This window comes from Anabrus simplex, chromosome 3 (genome assembly GCF_040414725.1).
Source record: "Anabrus simplex isolate iqAnaSimp1 chromosome 3, ASM4041472v1, whole genome shotgun sequence".
Lineage (NCBI taxonomy): Eukaryota > Metazoa > Arthropoda > Insecta > Orthoptera > Tettigoniidae > Anabrus > Anabrus simplex.
The window spans coordinates 81,078,347-81,103,326 of record NC_090267.1 but is presented as its reverse complement, the minus strand read 5'-3'; the positions used below and the strand labels follow the sequence as shown (position 1 = coordinate 81,103,326).

Below are 24,980 nucleotides of genomic sequence, written 5' to 3'. Positions count from 1 at the left end.
AAAAGCAAGCCAGAGAATGAAGGAGTATTGGTGTAAAAAAAAAAACCCTTAGGAGGTTGAAACGATCCTAAATAAATAATAATAATAGAAATTGTTCAATGGAGAATTTCAAAATATGTCTTGGTCTTTTGCACCTCACCACCTAGCAAGTAACTGGTCTTTTTGGCGCATTTTTCTTAAACATGCGTGGTCCTCAAGGACTGTTACGGTGCTGTGCTGTTCTCACTACTCTGAACATTAGCCTTGTTCTGTACATTTTCTGGAGACTTGAGCCATGTTTTATTAGCTGCTGCCATTTCTTTCCTTCGTAGACAGTTGTGTTCTGATATTGTGTTGTGTGTGCTGCTCCATCTAGCCCAGGCGAGTTTCTTTGCAAATCAACCTCTAATTTGTTTGTTTTTTGAAACATAACTGTTACAAACGTTTTATTATATGATTTGGTTCAGAGACGTTGCTTCATCGGTGGTGAAAGTGGTGAAAACATCCCTGAAATGCATTTGAAATAAATCATTTAATAAAACTAGTGACTGGGAACAGTTTATATTATTTCATAATTAATTCACAGTCATGGACAAAGCCTTCTTTAAAAACCCCATAGTTGGTTTTCACTATGGTACTAGTTCGCATTTGTAGCAGTTGATCATCAAGTTTGAGGCTGAACTTTCCAGTGATGTGCTTTAGGTAAAGGAACTGGCACGTAGTTATTTAATTACTGATTATGTGCTCTCAAGCCTTTGAATTGAATACCTAGGATTTAAAACATTGATATTCCTAAATCATTCACAACAGCTTGCAGACTTAATATGTGATCTATAATGAAAATATAAACTCTTACATCTTTTTGGCGTGAACTGCAGGCAGTGGATCCATATCCTGAATCTTTGTTCTGTGTTCCTAGTTTTTAATCACTGATATGCACAAGTTGAGAGTAAATACCTTCATATTAATGGGCACAATTTGAAAAGGGTAATGATTGAAAAGTTGGGATAGGCTTGTATTTGAACTGAAGATCTGAGGTACCGAATTTCAGCTCAGTTGGTTCTGTAGTTTTAACGTGGTTGAGCGAGAAAGAAACAGACACCATTTCATTTTAAACTGTTGTGATTTTTGTAAATAATCTCACTAATATTGTTTAGAACAATGCCATTGTGAAATAAAACAGTCATGTGACAGTTCCCTTTGAGAATGTGCAAAATGTCATAAATCATTGTCTCTCCCTTTTTTTCATATGTTTATCCTGCTTTCTTCTTATCCTGTACTTCAAGCTTCAATTCTGAAGATCTGTCAAGAAGGCCCTTGACTTGTGATTAAGCTGGGAATTAGAAACAAGCTTTTCCGGGCTGAGTGGGTCAGACAGTTAAGGCGTTGGCCTTCTAACCCCAACTTGGCAGGTTCGATCCTGGCTCAGTCTGGTGGTATTTGAAGGTGCTCAAATATGACAGCCCCGTGTCGGTAGATTTACTGGCATGTTAAAGAACTCCTGCAGGACTAAATTCCGGCACCTCGGCGCCTCCGAAGACCTTAAAAAGTAGTTGGTGGGACGTAAAGCAAATAACATTATTATTATTATTATTATTATTATTATTATTATTATTATTATTATTAGAAACAAGCTTGTCTGGGGGCTGGGAAAAAATTAATGTAGAGGAACTGAAGTTGATGAGGAGAGACAGTCTGTTTAAAGATGGCAGTGTGGACATTCTCCTTGTCTTTTGTGTTTTCATATTTGTCCTTGTCTGCTGTTTCTACTGCTCCTTCTTCCAAAGGTGACATGCTGTCATGTTTATCCTATTGTGTGCTCCTTTCCATATTTCTGTTTTTCTTTATACGACTTGTTACTTGTTCATTTCTTTCCATTGTTTATGAATTTACCAGAAGTTGAATGTCAAAACAAGATTTTTGTCAGCTAAAATAAATTACAAAACCGATCTATTTTTGTGTCTTTCTTTTTAGGGGCAGTGAAAGGTGAGATGATCCATGTAACTTTCGACGGCTGGCGAGGTGCTTTTGACTATTGGTGTCGTTTTGACTCTCGAGACATTTTCCCTGTTGGGTGGTGCGCTAAGAGTGGTCATCCTCTCCAGCCTCCTGGCCAAAAGTGTATGTATATCCAAGCCTGTACCATTTACTTATAGGTTTGTATAACTTTCTGTTTTAAAAGCTGTTTCTACCTTATATGGAGAAGTGACTTCATCATGTTTCATTAAGGAACGCATAATTCATTCGCATGTAAGGTGGACCTCACTGAAATGCATTGTCTCATGATGAATTAGTTGAGTTGCTTGATATTGTCCAGTTTAATGTTATAAATAGGTATCAAATACTTCGTGATAAAAATAATTTATCATTATCATAAGCTTTATGTGTATTTGAAGAGGGAAAATGGGGCAGTGTATAGCATTTTCCTCTGAAGGCTAGGTACTTAACCATCATTGATAGATTAGTTTTGTACAATTGCAATAGTACTGTTGTCTAGCACTAAGAAGTGCCAGCAGTAGAGACACAACATACTTCAACTAATGAAAGTCGGTTAGTAAGATTATTTTTGATTAGTTTTAGAGGCTCTAGAAGACTGCTTTAATATGTCAAAGCATAATTTCCTGGAGAACCATGGAGAGTTACAAATGAAGTGCATATGACCTTTCTTGTAGAAAACTGAATTTTAAGTACACATGCTGGCCTTTATTTTGTGAGAGGACAACCTATAATGTCCATTATTTTGGTTCTTAGCGGATAAAATGTGCACAAATTGTAGCCACCATTTGAAAAGGGTAATGATTAAAAAGTCGGGATAGGCTTGTATTTGAACTGAATATCTGAGATACCGAAATAAACATTTTAAACTTTTGTGGTTTTTATAAATAATCTGACAAATAATATCTCACAATATTACAAACAATATAATATACATTTTGGTCAATGTCATTGTGAAATAAAGCAGTCATGTGACAATTCCCTCTAAGAATGTGCAAAATGTCATGAAACTCCACCCAGCAGTTTAGACATGATGTTTCAGAAGACATACAGGCGTAATTCCATTTTTATATGTAGACATACCTATCATACTATCTATGCTGAGCAGTTGCCAAATCATTGATGTATTTAAAGGCTCTCCTTTTAGCAGAGGTAGAGTTATCTATGAAGGTACACACATTTCATTCTCACCAAACCATATTTTTTGTTTCATATATAACCTGTGGGTCACAAACCTCTGTCTGGATACAGTGAAGCAGCAGGCCATCCGCTTACTAAATAAAACTCCAAGATGGAGGCTTGAATTTTGCAGTTGGATGTGATACGAGGTAGCTTTGGTGAGTGAAAATATAAACAACCCACTGTGACCCTTAATGAACCTGATTCTAGTGGTGAGAATGAACCTATAACAGGAGGTGTTATTAGCTGAGTGACCTCATCACTGGCATCTTACCATGGCGGCTGTGGTTCAAATCCTGGCCACTGCATCTAGAACTTTTAAAATGAGAAGTTATGCCCCAGGGTATGAATTTTGCACCAAACTGTAGGTATTGCGGCTCTGATCATGATATTGACAGCTATATCCATTTACAAAATATCATTTCATGAACCTAATGTGAAAATGGAGGATAATTCTGCAGCAGAATAACAATGTAATTTACCGGGTGAGTTGGTCGTACGGTTAGAGGCATGCGGCTATGAGCTTGCATCCAGGAGATAATGGGTTCGAATCCCACTGTCGGCAGTTCTGTAGATAAGAATGTAATTTCAACATATATTTGATTCTTAGAAAACTTTTATGGGGCAACAGAAATTTTTCTCATATGAGAAATTTATCTCTCAAGGATATGATGCAAAACATGGCACACATTATGGTACATACTTGTGCTATAGTTAAGAACCCAGCATTCTCATCTCTGTGAGGAAAGAAATAATTATGTACACATAAGTTACAAACTTTACAACAAAGACATTTAGCTGCAGATAATTACTATAATTTTTCCAGTATGCAGTAGAACCTTCATTATCCATCTTTCAATTAACCTTCGTTGGATTATCCAACGGTCTTTCCATTTAAAAAATATTTCATTTTTCATTGTTGACTTAGTTAATTTTTTTTCTTGGCTGCGGCAGATTGAAAAATGTAAAAGTTTCATTTTTTTATTCTATGATCTTGGGTGAAACTGTATTTGCCTGTGAAAATATAATAAAGTGTTGCATTTCTTACTAAAGAAAGGAATAAACTGCCAAAGAAGGGACTTTGTGGGAGGCTGTACTTGTCATTCACAACACATCATATTCTTAAATATCAACTTAGTTGAGACCAGTCTACCAAAATCGCATGGTTGCATCTCATCAACTAGGGTCAGTTTAGCTTCAAGATTTCACCTTGAGCACAAGTTTTCTGCAAAACAGTCTTCAAAGACATTAACATTGAAGTACATGTGCTGGTGTATAAAGTACACCAAAAAGCAAAGCAAAGCAAAGCAAAGTCACCTCCGTACAGGCCATTAAGGCCCTTGGAGGAGTGGAAGGTAAAGGCTTCCACAATTATTAACCTTGGCACGTGATGGGGTAGAGTGGTTAGCTCTACGCCCGGCCGCTTTTGCCCCCAGGAATTAACCTGGTACTCATTTCTGGTGTAGGCTGAGTGAACCTCAGGGCCATATGCACCTCCGGAAGTGGAAATCTCGCTTCTTAAATTTTACGACTTCCTGACGGGGATTCGAACCCACGTCCTTCCAGGCGAACGAGAACGCCTTTACCGCCTCGGCCAGGCAGCCCCTTATAAACTACACCACCCGTACTAAATAAGGTAATTTTTGTTGTTGTTGCAATGCTTTTGCGGGATCTTAGGCACCACCTAACCTATCCTTGAGATGTTCGCTACGACTACGAGCAGTGCCATTGTTGTTGTATTCGTTAGCACTGATTCACGGTAATAGACAGTGAATGGAAAATTCTAAATTCCCATGTCAACAGATCAGATGTAAGGTTTTTCAGGTGTTTGCTCTATTAACCAGCGTTTCTTCTTAGGTCTGACACTAGACTCATCAAAGTGGGATGTGTCAGACCCTACCCACTGACGCTGGGGTGTATGCCGGTGAACTTATCAGAAGCCCTTATAAGAGGCACAGTCTGATAACTGCATACGGGAGATAAATCTCCACAATAGAATTATTGCCTACCTAGCAATTCCGAATGGAAAATTCTAAATTCCCATGGAGAGAATTAGATAATTTTCACCAATAGAGCATGTAAAAAATGTGGCGTTTCCAGGAAAAAATACGCGTTTCATTATAAAGATGATTTAAATTGGAATTTTTACGTCTATACTAATTTTTAAAATTCACCCAATTTTCACTTCCTTTAACCCCATAAGTGGATTCTTTGAAAAAAAACAAAAAACAAATGTGTGTTTCTTTATTTTTAAAGCAGTTTCCAATTACCAATTGTTATGTCTTGAGTTTTGAGATATAATCATTTTAAAAATTCAGTCCATTTTCACCCCCCTCCCCCTCTTTTGTGTGGATTTTCAGAAAACAACAAATATACTTCCTTATTTTTAAAGGAGATTCCAGGTACCAAATTTCACGTCTGTAACATCTTCAGTTTTTGAGATATAAGTTTCCTCACAAAAAGGATCTAACCCCTTTTTCACTTATTATTACACCCCCCACCCCCAAGTGGATTTTCGAAAAACAAAAAATTGTGTTTCTTTGCTTTTGGTGGAGAATCCAAATACCAATTTTGACATCTTTAAACTCAGATCAAAAATTAGATGTATGGCTTTTCAGGCGTTTGCTCTATTAACCAGCATTTCGTCTTAGGTCTGACACTAGACTCGTCAGAGTGGGATGTGTCAGACCCTACCGACTTATGCTGGGGTGTATGCAGCCATACATCTAATTTTTGATCTGATTTTTGATATGCTCTATTGGTGAAAAATATCTAATTCCCTCCATGGGAATTTAGAATTACCATCTTTAAACTGTCAAGTTTTTGAGATATAGATATACTGATTTTAAAAATTCACCCCCTTAGCGATGGAATATCCAAAAATCCTTCCTTGTGAGCACCTACAATGTAATGTCAATTTTTCCTCAAAATTTCATTCTTTCTTCATTTCTTTATATTCAGTAGTTTTGGCTCGGCGATGATGAATCAGTCAGTCAGGGCATGTTATTTTATATATATATAGATAAATAGCATTGTACTTCACATAATCGTGCGGGTGCATGATGCAATATATTAATCTATGCATTTGCTAAGTAATGGCATCTAAGTGCATGAGTGATTCACATGTGTGGAGCAGAGTTTATACTATTTTCAGAAGGCTTATTAGAGACCGATTGTCCCACTCACATACTTCCTGTGAGGGAATAGAGATGTGTAATTTTTAGCCTTGTAGCAATAGTTAAGTTTTGAGACAATAAGTCTTATAATAAATACCATAGTAGTCCTGTATTGTTTGAAGTTGTAGTGGCAGTGTTCTTAATTGTTATTAGAAGTGTTATTGAATTTAATGTGTGATTATGGGGAACCCGTCATATGTACCAAGCTAAGGAATCAGACCGAATTAGTTGGTGTCATGCAGTTAGGGATGCACTACTGTTAGCTTGCATTCTGGAGATAGTGGTTCTAACCCCACAGGCAGTAGCTCTGAGGGTGGTTTTCCATTTTCACACCAGACAAACATTACGGCTCTACCTTAATTAAGGCTACAGCTACTTCCTTCCCACTCCCAGCCCTTTTCTATCCCAGTGTTGCCATAAGACCTATTTGTGTCAGTACGAGGTAAAGCTAATTGTACAGTGTCGAGACAAGGTAAATTTTAAGGCATGTGTGCACCCGGTGGCTTTCTGTTGGCAAATGTTTATTCCGGTTGTTGGAACTGTGGCAGCCTTTGTCCAGTCTGCTCAATTAAGAAGTGAAGTCTGGTAAGACAGGTCAGCTTAGAAGTCTCGAAACTTAACATATTCCAAAGATGAAACAAACATCAGTAGAGGGTGCTGCCCCTTCAAGGAAAAGATCCAATGAATCACCAGTCCCATGTACTTCTTCGCCCAAAACAACTAAACAGGATTCCTTCATTGAGTGCAGACTGTCTCTTGAGGAAAGGATTCTTATGTTCCTGTCAACAAATTTAAATAAGCCTTTATGTCTGTTTTTATCAAATGTTATACCTACTTTTGATAAATCAAATTTAATTTTGCAGTCAAGTGTGCCTCGCATCCATTTACTGTAAGATCTGATGCTGGACACACTAAGGAATTTGATAACAAAATTTGTACAACCTTCAGTGGTTAAATCCTCCTCTCTTTTGGAAGTCAATTACCACAGCAGGGGAAACCAGAAGAATGATTGTGAGTTGGTTATTGGTAGTTGCACTTCCCAATTCATAAAGCATCTGAAGCATGGCAAGAAGGAGGAACGTTTTTTCATCAGTTCGAACGTACTTCACTGATAGATTAGTTTGTGTTATTTTTGGTATTTTAACAATCCCTCATAGTAATGCTGAATGTGAGAGGATGTTTAGTCAGGTGACTAAAACACGAACACAGTTCAAGTCATATATTGGTGATGAAAACTTGGAGAGGTTGTTGACAGTAAAATCAAGGCTACAAGGCAACTGCTTTCAACAAACCTTTGACAAAGGTTTCCTCAGACAGGCAAAATCTCCCACTTTTGCTTCTTTTAATCAACAGAAATTTTCTACTGATGGAGAAGTTTATGTCAATCAGTAAGATGGAAGAAATGTAGGCCTTCAATACCATACATGTTCTTATAGATTTTCCATTGTTGTATACAAATATTTAGGTATCACTGAATATGAATACATATGAGTGTAAAATATTTGTGGATTTTGATTCCACTCACTTTCCCTGGAAATATGTGTTAATTTAAATGTGGACTTGAAGACATGATGCATTAAGCTTGCTAGGATAATGTATGTATTGCGCAAGACATGAAAGACATGTAGAATGAGCAGATTTGACCAATTGTATCTCCTAATATCTCCTGATTTTTTGTTTTGTAAAGTTGGCAGGTATGACGTGTTCTTAGATTAAATAAACTCATATTATTATACATACAGTAGATGTTTCATGACATAACCTCACAAATAATATGACCGTGATTTATACCAAATAAAGTCCGTACATAACTACGTAAATAATAATAATAATAATAATAATAATAATAATAATAATAACAACAACACTAATTGATGCAAACGACTTCATAGTCACACCTCACAAGTCATAATAGTTATAATCATAACACCTACTAATCGAGCTTGATATTTCCGTTATTTACCCATGGGTAAGAGAATTGTTTCAAAGTTATACTAGTTCATTACACTTGCATCGAGCTGAGTAAAAGATAGCTTAATTTTAATACTCTACACTGAAATTATGTAAGAATGTGATATACCTCAAAATATGGCAGAGCACATCACCGAATTCAGAGGTTAGATTACGTTTTCTCATATCTGGTTGAATTTCGATAAGGCTATTCCTATGTATATTTACCCAGTCTTACCATAAATACTGTCCCAACGTTTAAGGGTGGCCGTACTTGCGCCCAGACAAGGGAGCGGCTACAAAACCGGTATCGTGAGGCGTGAGTCATTGTTGGTTGAGCTGCAGAAGTGTACAGTTGTCAGTTTGAAGTTTTCAAGATGGAATGGGGGGAATATGAGAATTGTGTGGACGTGATAGCGTTACACAAGGTAGGGCAATCACCAGGGGAGATTTTCAAAACCCTCCAGAAGCTGAAAATTAGTAAGAAATTTGTTTATTGCACTATAAATCGATTTGTTGAGGTTGGAACTGTGAGAGATTACCCGCGGCAAGGAAGACCACACACAGTACGAACGCCAGAACTCATCAAAGCAGTGGCGGCTCGTGTGCGACGAAATCCAGTAATGAGACAGCCAGTGATGGCTCGTGAGTTACAGATATCTAAAATGTATGTGTCTCGCACGTTAAGCATTGGCCTGGGACTCCATGCTTACAAACGACGCAAAGGACATCTGACAAATGAACTGAAGCACCAGAGGCTCCTAAAATCAAAGCGCTTACTTAAGCATTACGCGGCTAATGGTCATCGTCAAATCCTGTTTATGGATGAAAAGATTTTCAGTGTTGAGGAGACTTTCAATGCCCAAAACGACGGGGTATATGCCCATTCCTCTAGAGAAGCTTGTGAAAAGGCTCCAAGGGTCATCATCCCTCATCAGTTATGGTGTGGTGGGGTGCGAGCTTCGAGGGCACAACGGAGCTCCATTTCTGTGAAAAGGGAGTCAAAACTTCAGCTAAAGTGTACCAGGAGGAAGTGCTTGAGGGACTGGTCAAGAATCTCAACAACACCCTCTTCCATGGACGGAACTGGAGCTTCCAGCAGCACTCAGCCCCAGCGCACAAAGCACGGGCAACCCAGCAGTGGTTAGAGGCAAATGTTCCTGATTTCATTTCCACTTCAGATTGGCCATCTGCAGCTCCAGATTTAAACCCTTTGGACTACAAATTGTGGTTCAAGCTTCAGGAGATGGCTTGCAAGAAAAGACTTAAGGCCTGTGTGCCATTTTGAATAATTATTTGTGGTTATGGTTTATAATGCATCTATGTAACACTTGTTATTAGGATATTAAAATATCTCTAACCATTTTGTGTCATTTTACTTAAAGGTTTGGGACAGTATTTATGGTAAGACTATGTATAGTGAGAATGTTATCTGTTTTCTACTGGCGCTTGATATATGTTTTTTCATAGTACATAAGCGGTTAAGTTATGGTAGGTGACACTGTTTGAATAAGAAAACTCAAGCGTTGGCCAAAAAATGCGTTCTTTGCGAACTTTCTCGTCGACATTTGAATGCGATGTGAATAATGTGGCCATTACCAGTTGTTAACTTGTTGGAAATAAAGGCTAAGCAAATGATTGCTTAACTTTAATACTCTAAACGAAAATTAAGTAACAATGCGATACACCTCACAATATGGCAGAACGTATCACTAATTTCAGAGGTTAGTGTATATTTTCTTGCGTCTGGTTAAATTTCAGAGAGGCTATTTCCTTGTAAATTTATAGCGAGAATGTTATAATTTCTCTACGTGCTTTTGGAATATGTTTTCATGATACATATAGTACAGTTAGGTTAGGTGACACTGTTTGAATAAGAAAACTGAAACATTTGCCAAAAAATGCAAGTAATCATCAAACCGTATAGTTTTCTCACTGTCTACACTTGCAAACTCTCTCGTCGATATTCGAAGGCGGTGTTGGAGTCGATTACTAATGCCCCTCGAATGCTGTTCTCTAAAAGAAAATTCAAAATGGAAGAGGATGACACATTTTCATAATAAATGCGTTAATGACGTTGCCGATAGCAGTTGTTAACTGTTAGTAATAAAGGCGGAAGTAAACAATAGTTTAATTTTACTATATACTGAAATTAATTCTTTTGCTCTCAGGCTATTTTCACCAGTCAAGCCCAAAACACTCGGACCATTTTTCATGATTATGCATGTTAAAATGTAAAAACTTGCCATGTAAAGAAATCCCCAGATACAAAATTGAAAAAAATCACAATAGTGCACTATTCAATATAGTTTTAGGAAAAAAATCCCAAAATTTTTAATGGCATATTTTACTACCCCCAAAAAATTGAAAATTAGAAAATATATTACAAAAATAAAAATAAATTTTCAAATACTAAGAAAGTAATCTGTTCTTTAATGATGTTGTTGTTCAGTCATTCTAAAAATAAGAGCATTTAATTCTGTATAACATGATATAATTTTGTTTTTTGGATTCTTATTTAGTCATGAGTTATAGCACCTGACGTAAAGAACTGTACACGTACCTTCCGGAGTCAGCATTTGTATTTTGGAAAACATTCTCCTATCATCACTACCTGTAAAATCCGATTCACTCTTCTTCTTCTTCTTCTTTATCTACAGCTTTTCACACACTTGTGGGGTTGCGGGTGCGAACTATGTCTGTATTATGGCCGGATGCCCTTGCTGATACCAACCCTATATGTAAGGCTGTAATCAGTATCGCATGTTTCTGTGGTGGTTTGTAGCGTAGTGTGTTGTCTGAAATGAAGAGGAAAGTGTCGGTGCAAACACAAAAACGCAGTGCCCTGGTCAGAAGAATTAATCAAAGGCGATTAAAATCCCCGAACCGGTCGCGAATCAAACACGGGCCCTCTGAACCGAAGGCCTCAACGCTGACAATTCAGCCAGCGAGTCGGACTAAAATCCGAATCACTATCAGCTATAAAGTCACTGTCATCATCTAAAGCATCTAAATAATCCAAAACATTGGAATTATTTAGCCTAGAACTTGGACCAGCCATTTTAAAAAATTAGGTCTACTCGTGACACCAAAATCTAGTAACACGAAATGTTAAACTAAACTTCACTTGAGAACACCGATAAATGTTGAATATAAGCAAAATATAATAAACTATTATTAAAATGGAAACAATAAAATGAAGGAAAACATATTTTGAAGCTTAAAGGAGACTGTACTTGCAAGCAGCACATTTCAACTCGCCATGCGGTAAACATACGCTGTTTGATAACTTCATTTGTTCCAAACAGATGAGCTTAGTGTCTCTATCTCTCGAGAAAAGTGTAAACTAAAACCAAAAGCTACTATTGCTGTCTTTTCCTGACATCTGGGAGTCCATTAAGGTACTAATACAGCCATCCGAACACAGAGCCAATAGATCGTTACGCTGAGTGTTTTAAGCAATACCACTCGAGCCGATAGACCGGCTCGCTGAGCGTATAAGAGTTAAGTAAGAGTGTGATACACCTCAAGATATTGCAGACTACGTCATGGATTTCACTGGATAGTTTAAATTTTCTCGCATCTAATTACATTTTGGAAAGGCTGTTCCCATTTAAATTTGTAGCGAGAAGGTTATCATTTCTCTACGTGCACTTGAAATATGTTTTCATGTTACATGCAATGGTTAAGTTAGGTGACGCTGTTTGAAGAAACCTGAAACGTTTCTCACAGGGACCTCTGTCCAACTGGCAGTGACAGTTGTTGTTGATGTGGTCATTTAAGCCCAACATCATTATAAGTAACAGTGGATTGAACTAATATATAATAGAGTTCTTGAAGTGTGATAATCATGTGAAGGGTGTTTTTATAAGGCATTAGCTACTGCCAGTCAGACAGAAAGCGTCACAGGAGCAAGCCAGCCACAAGAGAAGTGAGGGTACTCTCAATCCACTACTCTCAGCCCTTTAATGTGCAGTAAGGTCCACAGCAACTGAAACAACGATCTTGAGAAGTCCCCTCTTCTGACCACATAACGGCAGGCAGCCCTGTTTTACCTAATTTTAATCATTACAAGGGAACGAAGAAGAAAAACCGTGTGACAACTGACCACATCAACAACATCCCACGAAACCACAACTGAATTTTCGTCTCAAAAAAGAATATCACCAAAAAAAGTGGCAATTAAATCAGTGAACTTTCCATAGCTTGCACACACACGTTGGACATTGCAGACTGAACTATCCTCACCAGCCCAACATCATTATTGGTAAGATTGGATTGAACTAATATATAATCGAGTTCTTAAAGTGTAACAATCACGTCAAGGATGTTTTTATAAAATGTATAGTAATGTGCAAGCATAACTTTTTAGACAGAGCGATTCTTAGCTGGATGTTTTTATGTATCGTGTGTGTAACCATAACTTATTAAACAGAGCAGTTCATCTTAGCCCAACTATCTTAAGCATTTTATCATAAACAGCACCTAGGACCTCAGCAATTTTGATCTTAGATATTAGAAACAGCAGCTGAAGATGCGTAAAAAATTGGCAAAACATGTCATGCTTAAGATAGTAATGATGAGACATTATTTATGTAAATAATAAAACATCATAGCCATCAACAGATAGGACATTAAAGCAATGGTCTTACATCCCACCACTCTCTTTGAAAGAGACCTAAATCAGGCTCGGGATGTGAACCAAGAAAAGCAAGCTATTTTTATGTTCCGTGCTTGCCTTACCTGTCAACAAAGTATAAAATACCTATTGGTTGGTGGATTGTCAGTGGCCTACTATTCAGAACAAGAGGCACCGCCCCCTAGTCAGACATCGACCTTCCTACAAAATTTGAATGATTCATTCTGCAAAATAGAAAAAATACAAATACCTATATTGAAGGACTCCCTACAAATCATTCATTTCCATCTATACCTGAGACCGTGCATCATTCCACTGATGATTGCGTATCCATATCATTGTTCCCCATTCGTCTCCTTCCAGTTGACTCCAATTGACTTCATGGTAAGTCTCGCCATTCATCTCCTTCCAACCAGCTGAACTATCCAACCGACTTCTCCAACTGAGCTCACTGACCATCTGTGGCCTCACCATACAAATGACTCCTCACTACCATCTCACTATTTAAGTGTATCTAGAATGCAAAATAAAGCTTAAATTGAAGCATCTCAAACACTCCATGGCAAGGCTCTCCATCCAAATGACTGCCGCTGTAACGTACAGCCCATATATGTAGCCATTATTTGACACATGGTATAACACCCACGTCAGAGCTCAGAATAGATATGATGTCACTTCCACCAAACTACAAATGCTACATATTATGTTGAAATAGCCTGAGGCACCCTAGGAACTCCCTAAATATTGTATCATCGCTAAATGCATACAATGACAGAGCGATGACTCGACAGTTACTGGAACGGTATTGCTCCATGTGTTGCAATTTCAAAAGGTTTCACTTTACATTATTTTGATGCTAACACACACACGCGCGCGCATACACACAGAGCAAAGCTTTGCAATGTGAGTGAGCACTTTAGACTTTTTCAAAATACGTCGAAGCCAGTCACTGAACCAACTCTGCCACTATTCTTCGGTTACATCTTAACACTCTTGATCCCATGCTGCCGGAAGCTCCTCGTTGGATGCAAAACTCCGCCCTTTCATCTTCACTTCTGGGAAGAGTGTGAAGTCACATGGGGCAAGATCAGGACTGTATGGACGGTGATCAAGCACAGTCAACCCTGGTCTGGCCAGGAAATACATTGTTACATTAGCACGATGTGCTGGAGCCAGGCTCGGAATTAGGACGGGGCAGGGGGAGCACGTGTCCCGGGTGGCAGATTTCAAGGGGCGGCAAAATTTGAAAAGTTTATTAAAAAATAAGTTATTCAATTTTTTAAAATAATAATGCCACAATTAATATCGTGTAATTTTATTTAATGTTGTTGCCCAATTCATCAACTTTATTACACTGACACTGTATACCAAGTTATTTTCCTCATTATGAGACACGACACAAGAATTAACGTAATTCATGGGTCTTGAGAGAGTCTTATACTGTTATGCCTACTACTGATATGAATAATTAGTAGCCTTGAGCGCTCAGCAGCTGGCTTGGGGACTCGAAACAATCTGAATTTGACGCGATGCGCGAGCATCTCATCTACCTCACCTCCTTTTTTTACCCATGCTCCCTTTTGCTTTCAATAAACAGTAAACTAAACAGATACCTGCAGTCCTCGTCGTTATCGATGGCTACACACATAGCCTGTGTACACTGTTGTCTGCATGTGTTGATACGAACTGACCTTTTTTTTTTTTTTTTAGCTATTAGTGTTCGGAGTGTTGGTTAGTCATTCGTGTTACCGTTCATCAGCGTTTGGAAAACGGAATTGTTTAGTACACTTTGAGCTGCATTTTTATTAACTTCCAAATTATAGATGGAAGAAAACGACTCAGTGGTGCCAAGTATAGAAAATTTGCCAAGAAAAGAAAGGAAGAAAGAAAGCGATGTGCTGTCACAAACACCAAAATTAGAAGCATTTTTTAAAACCTAATGTTAATAAAGATGAAGGCTCAACAGAAAAATCAGGTAAATAAATATTCATTTTTATTTCAATAATTAAATTATAGCACATTAGGGAAGAGATGAATTAATTGTGCCTTATCGGACTAAACGACAAATTTTTAATACTTCATTTTGTAATATATCGTATTACTGATTGTATTTTAATCCCGGCTTTTAATATTTTAGATGACATTGAAACTGGAGAGGAAGACACGCAACATATCGAACTTTGCAAGAAACTCAGTCCTACTGGTGAAGACCCTACAACTGGTCATCAAGAAACGTCCGAGTTTTCCTTTGATTTTAAGGATCCTGGTTCATGGCCACAGAGTTTTTCAGATTCTGAAGGGTGTTACATAACAAAAATGAGCTTTGAAAATCTTATTGAGCCAAATTTAAGTAATAGCAACAGAGAAGGACGTAACTTTAGCAAAGATTGGTTTCATAAAGTTCTCAAAAATGGAGAAAAAGTAAAGAGATCATGGTTAGGCTATAGTGAAAGTAAGAAAGCTCTATATTGTGTTCCCTGCAGGCTGTTTTCACACTCTGCATCAAATCAAGTGCCTTCCTTAGCTAAAGAAAAAGGACATACTAATCGGAGAAAACTCAGTGAAAAATTACCCGAACATGAAAATTCATCCAACCACAAACTTTGCTTTTGTTCGTAGAAAGCTTTAGAATCTTGTTTAGGAAAGGGAGGTATTGATGCGAAACTCCAAAACCAGATCAATCAAGAAGAGTCTCACTGCTATTCTGTTCCTAGCAAAGCACGCGAGTCCATTCTGAGGAACTAAAGAAGACTGTGATTACAGCGATCCATCCAGTGGAACGTTCTTGAACACAGTAGCTCTTATTTCGCATTACAATGTCCCTCTCCTACAACATATAGAGTGGCATAAGAAAGGGAAAATCTTGCATTTCTCACATAAAATACAAAGATGAGTTCCTTGAAATTATTGCCAATACAGTGGAACCTCGATTATCCGTTCCCGGAAAGTACGTTTTCCCGGAATATGCGTTCAAATTACGTGGTCCCGCGAGCATCGTAATTAAATCACGTTGTAAAAGTCCCGCATTATCCGTTCCTCGAAGAAACGATTTCCCGGATCAACCGTCCAGAAATTCCAGTCCCATCAACGCTAAATCCTCGATCAATCGTTTTTTAATAAACTGTATCTCACGAAAGGACGGCTATGGCATATTTATGGATCTTGGCGTTCGGCGATCGGCGGTGAACTTGCATAAGGGACCATCTTAGCATGTTTAGAGAATCTCGGAAAATCATAGGGCAGAGAGTGGCCACAGCAATTGCTAGAAGACACGGCGCATTTCGACAGCTCTGCGTGAAGACGGAAAGAGTTTCGTCAAATGTTCGCACTTATAAAACGTCCATATTATGTCCAGGGTTAGATGTTTTTTATTTACATTTTTTCGATCGTACTGCCGAAGGGGTTTTCGGCACTTTGCTCAGGGCACTGCAGAGTAACTGGGCTTTCAGGCAGGAATCGAAACTGCTCCTTAACACAAATTCAGTATTTTTTATATTATCGTACATGATTATGTTAGCGAGACCAAAACAGATGTTGCACCTTACATTAAAAAAAAAAAAGAAAGCCATGGGAGGTCTTGGGATTGCCTATTACTGTTTAGGTCCTAATGTAAGACTGGGAATTTTACGTTTTCGTGTTAAAATACCAAAAACCCCAGTCGTTTTATTTGCGCACGTTACATTTTAAATGGTTGGTGTCATTTCAAACTCGTACTGACATGTACAGCGAGCGCGCTTTCCAGATGACATCAAGGTCACAAATAACCGTAATTTCTGAAGTTTTGATATTTCTTTTATCTTTCCAATTTGATTGGATTTGTAACAAGCAGAATTGAATATAATGCATTCGAGAACTTTCAAGAATCGATACTTACATTCGAAACCATGTTTTCAAGTTCAGCATAACCTTTAAAGGTCGATGTAGGCCTAATTTGCGCGGTACGAGATTTCCAGAAACTGACTACGAACAGTATACCGGAGACCAAATTACAATTAAAGATTAAGAAATGAACGGATTTCACCATCATTTTGAGTGCTTTTGTATCTAATATGCTTTATTTTATTAGATGAGAGAATTAAAAACTACTTGTGGTCGATTGTCGTTTGGCTCGGTGTTGTTAAATTTTTCGAAGAGTTTGGCTAGCGTAATCAAAGTTGCTGAACTGAAAGAAGTTTTCACGGGAAACTGACGAATATAAAGTATAAAGTATAAAATATAAAGTATCGAGATTTTGAACTCGCGTACCGGTAATTAATGCGGTTTCGCGCATTTTTTTTTTTTTCGCGCCCCTCGTAATCTGCAGGTCTTCGGGCTGAGCAACGGTCGCTTGGCAGGCAAAGTCCTACTGGGGCTGTAGTTTGGTTTGGTTTAGGAGTTTTTGTAAGATTATAATTATACATATTTCATTTTTGTGATGTTTAGCCAAATTGATGGTTTTCATTCATTCCCGGATTTTCCGTTTTCCCGTGTTGTACGTTTTATTTTCACGGTCCCTCGAAAAACGGAGAATCGAGGTTTCACTGTAACATAAGGCAAAATATAATACAAGACATTTTGGATGCAAAATATTATTCCTTAATATTTGACTGCACTCCGGATATCAGCCACAGCGAGCAAATGACTTGAGTAGTTCATTACGTGAAAACAAACACATTGGAGGTAGAATAAAGTTTTATTGATTTTTTTCCCAGGTAGTGACAAAACAGGTGAATGTCTCAGTCAAGAAATCCTAAAAAAAAAAAAAAAAATAGACAAAGATGGACTAAACTTAGAGAACTCTAGAGGCCGATCCTACGACAATGGTGCAAATATGGCCGGGAAGTATAAAGGAGTTCAGTCCAGACTATTTCAGGAGAACGAGCTAGCATATTTTGTCCCATGTGCTGCTCACTCCCTCAATTTAGTTGGTGCTAATACGGCCAGTGCTACTATTGAGGCTCAGAATTTTTTCGGAACTTTGAAATATATGTAGTCTTTTTTTGCGGCTTCAACTTCACGCTGGGAAGTTCTCCGAAAATATGTGCCACTGACATTGAAACCTGAAAGGCATAAAAGATGGTCTTCAAGATTAGATGCGGTCGAAGCTGTGTATAAACATTACGGTGAAGTTGTGCAGGCTCTAGATGATCTTAAAAACCATGATCTCTCGACACCTCAAAGAGTCAGGCCAGCTCCCTTTTGAAAAATATTGGGAAACTTGAATTCATCGCTTTTGGCATGCTTTGCTCAAAAAGATTTTTTTTTTTCTATGGGCTTTACGTCGCACCGACACAGATAGGTCTTATGGCGATGATGGGATAGGAAAGGCCTAGGAGTTGGAAGGAAGCGGCCGTGGCCTTAATTAAGGTACAGCCCCAGCATTTGCCTGGTGTGAAAATGGGAAACCACGGAAAACCATTTTCAGGGCTGCCGATAGTGGGATTCGAACCTACTATCTCCCGGATGCAAGCTCACAGCCGCGCGCCTCTACACGCACAGCCAACTCGCCCGGTCAAAAAGATCAATCATGTCAATGAGTTTCTGCAAAGAAAAAATGTAACAGTAGATTTGACTGCCCGGAACCTTCAAGGTCTTTTAACACTCTTGTTTTGCAGAGAGTTTGCTCCATCTGAGGCCATTACTGAGGGTAAATTCTTAGCAAGAATGAGTGATCTACCATCTGAGTTATCAGCAAAAAGACAAAGAAAAGGAAAAAAATGTCTGATGAGCTGTGTGGCGATGAAGAGGTTATTGACCAGATGATTACGGAACTCAATGACATGTTTAAGGCTTTGGACAAATGAACAGCAAGTTTAGATTTTTGAATGGAGTTCGAATTAAAGAAATGCAAACAAAAGATGTAAAAATGAAACCAGAAGAATTGGCAAATATCTACACTGCTTATCTCAACATTGAAGAATTTAAATTGGAAATAGAAGTTTGAAGCACCACGCTTTATCAGTTGACGAAAACTTCAAGGAAGCCATATCAAGAGAAATGTTAAGTCTTATTTATAAAAATAAACTAGAGGAAGGCTACCCTAACATTACTACTGCACTGAGAATGTTCTTCACGTTGCCAGTTACAGTGTCATCTGGAGAACGAAGTTTTAGTAAACTCAAAATAATAAAAAACTACATGAGAAGTACAGTGGAACAGGAGAGACTCTCTAATCTAAGTATAATATCAATTGAACACAAACAAGCATCCCTTATCAACTTTGACGACATCATCAGTACATTTGCAGATAAGAAGGCTCGAAGAATTCAATTTTGAGGTACAGTACATAAGAAATTTGTGCGTAGTCAAAATTGAGTTTCACTACAAACAAATTATTTGTATTAGTCATCTTATAAGTATATTATATAAGTATTTTTCAATATAAGTGTAATGTATGTATTAATATGTACACGTATATATGTCTATAAGTGTTTTTCATAAATGAAACTTCTTAGTAGTATACATATGGTGTGCAATTTCAACTGCCGCATCTAAAAAATAGCTTACGGAGGTATTATATTTTAGCGGTAGGGAAGTGGGAGGGAGAGGGAGGGTGATTGGGGGACGGGGGAGGGGGGCGGCAAACTGAGCCTTGCCCCCCCCCCCAACGACAAATCTCCTAATTCCGGCCCTGGCTGGAGCATTGTCGTGATGCAATAGCCAAGTGTTGAGCCGTGACCTTGGACGGAGCTGCTTGAGAGCCTGGGTGACTTGAGGCAGACAAGTCTCGCTGTACCACTTCGCAGTAACTGTCCTTTGTGTTTCTAGCATAACCCGAGTCAGGATGCCCCGTTTAGTGAAGAATACTGCAATCATCCTTTTCTTCACTGACCTTGACTTTCACGCAGTCATAGGAGTACCCTCATCTTCAAACAGCCACACCTTGTTCTGGGATTTTCATGGGCTATTGTAATAATAAAGCCAAGTTTCGTCACCTGTAACGATGTTATGTACGTTACGTAAAGTCCCATTTTCAAACTATTTTAGCATTTTCTGGCACCATTTTCACTCGATGTACCCTTTGTTTCTCTGAAAGTGAATGGAGCACTCAAAGGGAACAAACCTTTCTAACATGGAGATCGTCATGTAGAGTTGAATGAATAGCTGGTGCAGGGATGTCGAGGGTCTCTTCTACCTGCCGATATGTCACAACAAAATTAAATTCTTTCAAGGTCCACCTATTCAATACAATGACGTTTTATTGTGATTTAATCACATGTCAAATAGTCAAATGGTACTAGTTTCGGCATCTATGTGCCATCATCAGCCTTGAGTACAAATTAAAACAAGATATATATTCCTAAAACATCTAAAACACATTTTAACACATTATAAAATAACATACAATTAATGTGGTGATACATGAAATACGATAAAATTATGATACAATTGGTGTGATATAAAATTCTTAAAATTCCGGCTGTTCGTTACATAATTCAGTCTGTGTGCATCCGGGATAAGTGAATTTTTACAGTTGTATGCTGTCTATGTGAATGACATTCGTTCCTTTATATATTAGGTGGTTCCAGGGAAGTTTACACAGAGTCTGTGTAACAACACGTTCACATGCTGCTCAAGGTTCAAATTGAAGTGGGAATTCATCTCTAAATACATCACGATCTTACATGATCAAAGCAGCTTGATTTGTTCTGGGCGATTTCCGACAAAAGAGTAGTGTTACAAAAATGTTGCAAAGTTTGGGCTGGGAAGACTTGGGAGAAAGGAGACAAGCTGCTTGACTAAGTGGTATGTTCCGAGCTGTCAGTGGAGAGATGGCGTGGGAGGAGATCAGTAGACGAATAAGTTTGGATGGTGTCTTTAAAAGTAGGAAAGATCACAATATGAAGATAAAGTTGGAATTCAAGAGGACAAATTTGAGCAAATATTTGTTTATAGGAAGGGGAGTTAGGGATTTGAATAACTTACCAAGGGAGATGTTCAATAAATTTCCAATTTCTTTGCAATCATTTAAGAAAAGGCTAGGAAAACAACAGATAGAGAATCTGCCACCTGGGCGACTGCCCTAAATGCAGATCAGTATTGATTGATTGATTGATTGATTGATTGATTGAATGAATGAAAATCACTATAACACACACACACACACACACACAGCATTCACACAAAGACACATGAGTATTATTTAGACTATTTACAACGAATTCTAGACTTTGAATTTTGTGTTTGGTTTTTACCCTAGGCACATGAAATATCACGATGACGGTATCGGTCAAAAATAATTTACGACTCTCAGAAATGTGATGAAAATCTGAGTGATCACTTAGTCAGAGATGATGAAATTTTCACAATGTTGGTCATAATAATATCAGCGGTAGATATCTGCAAGAATTGTCGCCTACAGATACGCACATAATACAGGTCAAACATTAGCATTCGCATTTATGGTTCATGAGTCACGACATTATTATTACTTAAATCTACACTCAATCAACATGTGCTCCACATTTGAAGAAATATTGTTTCATCAAACACGTACTCTTCAAATAAAATTAAATACACTGACTGACAGTGACAATGCAACACCAAGGAGGAGTGGTTCGAAAGGGATGAGAGTTCGGGAAAAAACAGAGACGGCACGGATGAGTAATTGATGTTTATTTCAAACCGATATGCAGGTTACACAATGCTCACGGCATCGACTCAGTAGGATGTAGGACCACCGCGAGCGGCGATGCACGCAGAAACACGTCGAGGTACAGACTCAATAAGAGTGCGGATGGTGTCCTGTGGGATGGTTCTCCTTTCTCTGTCAACCATTTGCCACAGTTGGTCGTCCGTACGAGGCTGGGGCAGAGTTTGCAAACGGCGTCCAATGAGATCCCACACGTGTTCGATTGGTGAGAGATCCGGAGAGTACGTGGCCACGGAAGCATCTGTACACCTCGTAGAGCCTGTTGGGAGATGCGAGCAGTGTGTGGGCGGGCATTATCCTGCTGAAACAGAGCATTGGGCAGCCCCTGAAGGTACGGGAGTGCCACCGGCTGCAGCACATGCTGCACATGCTGCACATGCTGCACGTAGCGGTGGGCATTTAACGTGCCTTGAATACGCACTAAAGGTGACGTGGAATCATACGCAATAGCGCCCCAAACCATGATGCCGCGTTGTCTAGCGGTAGGGCGCTCCACAGTTACTGCCGGATTTGACCTTTCTCCACGCCGACGCCACACTCGTCTGCGGTGACTATCACTGACAGAACAGAAGCGTGACTCATCGGAGAACACGACGTTCCGCCATTCCCTCATCCAAGTCGCTCTAGCCCGGCACCATGCCAGGCGTGCACGTCTATGCTGTGGAGTCAATGGTAGTCTTCTGAGCGGACGCCGGGAGTACAGGCCTCCTTCAATCAATCGACGGGAAATTGTTCTGGTCGATATTGGAACAGCCAGGGTGTCTTGCACATGCTGAAGAATGGCGGTTGACATGGCGTGCGGGGCTGCCACCGCTTGGCGGCGGATGCGCCGATCCTCGCGTGCTGACGTCACTCGGGCTGCGCCTGGACCCCTCGCACGTGCCACATGTCCCTGCACCAACCATCTTCGCCACAGGCGCTGCACCGTGGACACATCCCTATGGGTATCGATGCGATTTGACGAAGGGACCAACCTGCCCTTCTCAGCCCGATCACCATACCCCTCGTAAAGTCGTCTGTCTGCTGGAAATGCCTCCGTTGACGGCGGCCTGGCATTCTTAGCTATACACGTGTCCTGTGGCACACGACAACACGTTCTACAATGACTGTCGGCTGAGAAATCACGGTACGAAGTGGGCCATTCGCCAACGCCGTGTCCCATTTATCGTTCGCTACGTGCGCAGCACAGCGGCGCATTTCACATCATGAGCATACCTCAGTGACGTCAGTCTACCCTGCAATTGGCATAAAGTTCTGACCACTCCTTCTTGGTGTTGCATTTGCTCTGTCAGTCAGTGTAAATTCAATAATTCAGTAAATACAGTAAATGATCCGTCGGGATTCTGCCATATTCCAGGTTCATATTCATCCTAATTGAGCTCATATTAACATCTTACAACAAGATCAAGCAATATTTAATCTCACGACCCTTACTCATTGGTTTGACCCGAGCTGGAATTATTATTATTATTATTATTATTATTATTATTATTATTATTATTATTATTATTATTATTATTATTATTATTATAGGCATGCTAGTTATTAATTTACCGGGAGAGTTGGCCGTGCGCGTAGAGGCGCGTGGCTGTGAGCTTGCATCCGGGAGATAGTAGGTTCGAATGCCACTATCGGCAGCCCTGAAGATGGTTTTCCGTGGTTTCCCATTTTCACACCAGGCAAATGCTGGGGCTGTACCTTAATTAAGGCCACGGACGCTTCCTTCCAACTCCTAGGCCTTTCCTATCCCATCGTCGCCATAAGACCTATCTGTGTCGGTGCGACGTAAAGCCCCTAGCAAAAAAAAAAATTAATTTTACGTAAACCAAAATTCTATAATAAACCAGATGACACTAACACTCGTGAAATCCAACAAGAAGAAAATTTACATTGAAATCCGGCATAACAAACATGCCGGGAATCTGTCCCACATGGCTTCCACATTGAAAATAATTTCAAAATTAAATTATCATTTATCGATGAGGACAATGATTTTTAAATAACACTGGACTATTAATTGGGACATTTAGAGTAATTATAGAAGACACGCACACATCCTAGCTACTCTAATAAAACCAGTAATCACTCACACACTACGTGACAACTCTACCATTTCCCATGTAAAAGAAGAATGAAGATATTAGCTAATTCTGCAATTCTAATAGAAATTCTATGACTAATGAATAAGTAAGCATTATTTTTACAAAGATGAACAGGTAAAATATTATAAAGGGGTACTTAAATGTATGAAAAACCTGCATCTCTGCTGATGATCTGAAATTACTGGATCACATGTTATTGGTTATCTGCTTCCGTCGTTATCTTCCCATGTTAGATGTTGCCTACATTTTAGTACACCATCGCAGCAGCCAAGTCCAGAGCAGAAATGCTGTAGGTTTCCTCTTCAGATAGTTGAAACATCTTGATGAACTCCAGTAACCACGTGGCGATCCTCTTCTTTCTTTTAGTACGGTGAAGGCTGAAACTGACACAGATTTTTAGTAGGTATTCCACACACAAATACGTCAAGTTTTATAGATGAACAGCACGTAACTTAGCCTGAGAAAATCTGCCAGACTCGTTGACTGTTATACTGTAAGAGGGTAGTAAATTTATAATGACGCAGAGATGAAGTACTACAAATTTCAATTATCGAAGTGACATAATGCCTGCGTCATAGAAATCCAGTTAGAAGAATGCAAGTAAGAGAGCGTTTCTTCGGAAAACTTGAGTATTTAAGTGTTCCTTAAGGTGCGTGTATCTCCATATCGACTCGTAATTGGCCATTGGCTCACACCTGGTAGGTTATTACAATTCTCGAAAGTACTCTCATTCAAAGATGTTGACATGCGCAATGCACCTTGTAGTGGCCTTGAAAATTCCCACTGGGTCATGTGATACAGCTGACTGTTTGATTGAAAAATTAATACTTGGCTCTCCGCTGGTGAAAACCAGTTCCGTGCATGCAAACACGTCTTTGTAACACAGGACTGGAAATATTTCACCCGTACTAATGAAATAATAGCCTCTCATTTTAGCACACAATAAAATGTTTATTGTAGGCCAAATTTGAAGGGGACAGTATATACAGAATAAATGAGCTACAATGAAGCAAATGATAATTCAATAATACATAGCAAAATCAGATTATAGAATTGAGTCAAACAATAATAATAATAATAATGATAATAATAATACAGATGAATGCTTTTAAACAGGATTTGAACCGTTACAATAAGTATATGAAGTTGTTGATCACAGTGTCCCATCACTGTAAAGTGAAGGATTGTTGAATGTTCAGTAAGAAGAGTTCTTCAAATGAATTACTATTTGTGAGATTTTATGAACTTCAGTATTTTTAAAACTTGACTTGATATCCATGTTGTATGTTAAAAAAAAAAAGCAGACTAATGTTGGATTGTAATTGCAG

The 24,980-nt window shown here is 38.8% G+C and overlaps 1 protein-coding gene across 3 annotated transcripts in view; it reads left to right on the top strand.

Moving 5' to 3' along the window:
* Scm (Polycomb protein Scm) overlaps positions 1-24,980 on the top strand; it is a 478,066-nt gene that overhangs the window by 313,847 nt on the left and 139,239 nt on the right. For all 3 annotated transcript variants that reach the window (XM_067142594.2, XM_067142591.2, XM_067142593.2), the window contains one exon: positions 1,954-2,100. In XM_067142594.2, the coding sequence (XP_066998695.1) occupies positions 1,954-2,100 (147 nt within the window). The remainder of the gene's footprint in view (positions 1-1,953; positions 2,101-24,980) is intronic.